This window comes from Etheostoma cragini, chromosome 19 (genome assembly GCF_013103735.1).
Source record: "Etheostoma cragini isolate CJK2018 chromosome 19, CSU_Ecrag_1.0, whole genome shotgun sequence".
Classification (NCBI taxonomy): domain Eukaryota; kingdom Metazoa; phylum Chordata; class Actinopteri; order Perciformes; family Percidae; genus Etheostoma; species Etheostoma cragini.
In genome coordinates this window covers 19,031,226-19,032,718 of record NC_048425.1, presented here as the reverse complement: position 1 = coordinate 19,032,718, position 1,493 = coordinate 19,031,226, and the positions used below count along the sequence as shown (strand labels likewise).

At 56.5% G+C, this 1,493-nt stretch overlaps 1 protein-coding gene across 1 annotated transcript; it reads left to right on the top strand.

Moving 5' to 3' along the window:
• Positions 1 to 116: 116 nt before the first annotated feature.
• On the top strand, positions 117 to 1,489 carry LOC117962235 (the record flags this gene model as incomplete). The annotated part of the gene is made up of 1 exon (XM_034901403.1): positions 117 to 1,489. A coding segment is annotated over exon 1 (1,353 nt), but the record flags the coding sequence as incomplete, so codon positions are not given.
• Positions 1,490 to 1,493: the final 4 nt, after the last annotated feature.

Sequence of the window (1,493 nt, the reverse complement as noted above, 5' to 3'; positions counted from 1 at the left end):
CTCTCTCTCCTCCTCTCTGTCTCTCTCTCCTCCTCTGTGTCTCTCTCTTTCCTCCTCTATGCCTCTCTCTCCTCCTCTGTGTCTCTCTCTTTCCTCCTCTATGCCTCTCTCTCCTCATCTGTGTCTCTCTCCAGGGATGGATTCCCCCCGAGATCTTTTCGATGACCCTGCCCCCCAGATGCACCCATTTGCCCCCCCTCCCAGCTCTACGGACGTCCTTGGAGATCATCCTCAGCCCAGTGGAGGTCGCCCTGCTCCTGCCTTTCGACCCCCTGGCTTCCCCCTCATCCACCACCTCCTCCAGCCAGGTGGAGCCCCCAGGAGGATTGGAGGGCAACTCAACACAACCCTGAGCCCACACCTGGAAGACAGAAATCTGGAGGACAGGGGAGAGAGAAAAGGACAAATGGAGCGAGGGATGGAAGGAGGAGAGGAAGGAATGATGAAAGAAGAGGACAGCTTGTTGGGGGTTAAGAAGAGGCACAGCGATGCCGCCCTCGTGGCCGAGTGGAGTCAAGACGTCTTGAAAGTGAAGAGGATGAAGCTGGAGAGCCGACCAAGAGAAGAAGAGGCAGAGGAGGGAGGCAGGAGGCGCGAGGGAGAGAGGGAGGGGAAGAGAAAAGAGAGGGAGGTGCTGAAAGAACAGCTGGAGGAGGCAAGAGAGAGACTGCAGGCCCTGCAGGAGAAAGTATGCAGGGCTTTTGGGGAAAAGCACATGGCAGAGGAGGATGAGAAGACAAGGAAGTGTAGAAACAGAGGAGGAGATGGAGGAGAAGGAGATGCTGGGATGATGGAGGAGGAGGAGGACATAAGAGAAGGGATGTACGATGAAGAGGATGGTGGAGAGATGGAAAAGGAAACTTTCTCCCTTCTTTCTGTTTCACCTTTTGACAACTTCCACAGACAGAGAGAAGAGAAGCAAAAAGACAGAGGAGAGAGAGGAAGTGGAGGAGGGTTGCACTTGGAGAGTGTGATAGAGGGAGCCGGGTTGTGGTTGGATTGTGGAGATTGGCATGGAGGGATAGAAGACGAGGGCGAGGAGGGGGGGAAGAAGTTTGCCCAGGCCCTGAAGCTGGAGTTGGGCAGCGCCGTGGCTCGGGTCATCGACCGAGTTCTCCGCCTGTACACTGACATGACCCATGTCACGTCTTCCTCTCCTCCTGCCGCCATCGCTTTCCTCCCAGCCGACGCAGGAAACGATGAAGGGAGGGAGGAGGGGGCGTGGGTGGGTCTGTTAACGAGAGGCAGAGGGGAGGAAAAGGTCAGAGGTACAGTGGAAAACATGGGAAGGCAGGACGAAGAAAGAGAGAAGCATCTCCAAAAGAGGAGCAACGGGGGCGCCCTGCCTCCTCGCACTGAAGCTTCCCATCTGGCCATGCCATTGGCGGTTCAAAGGTCACCTGACATACGAAAGGCCCACCCATTCCTTGGCCCACCCCTCTCCACTCACCTAAATCCCTCCCATCCGAACCTCTCCCTCCATCCCCCTTCTC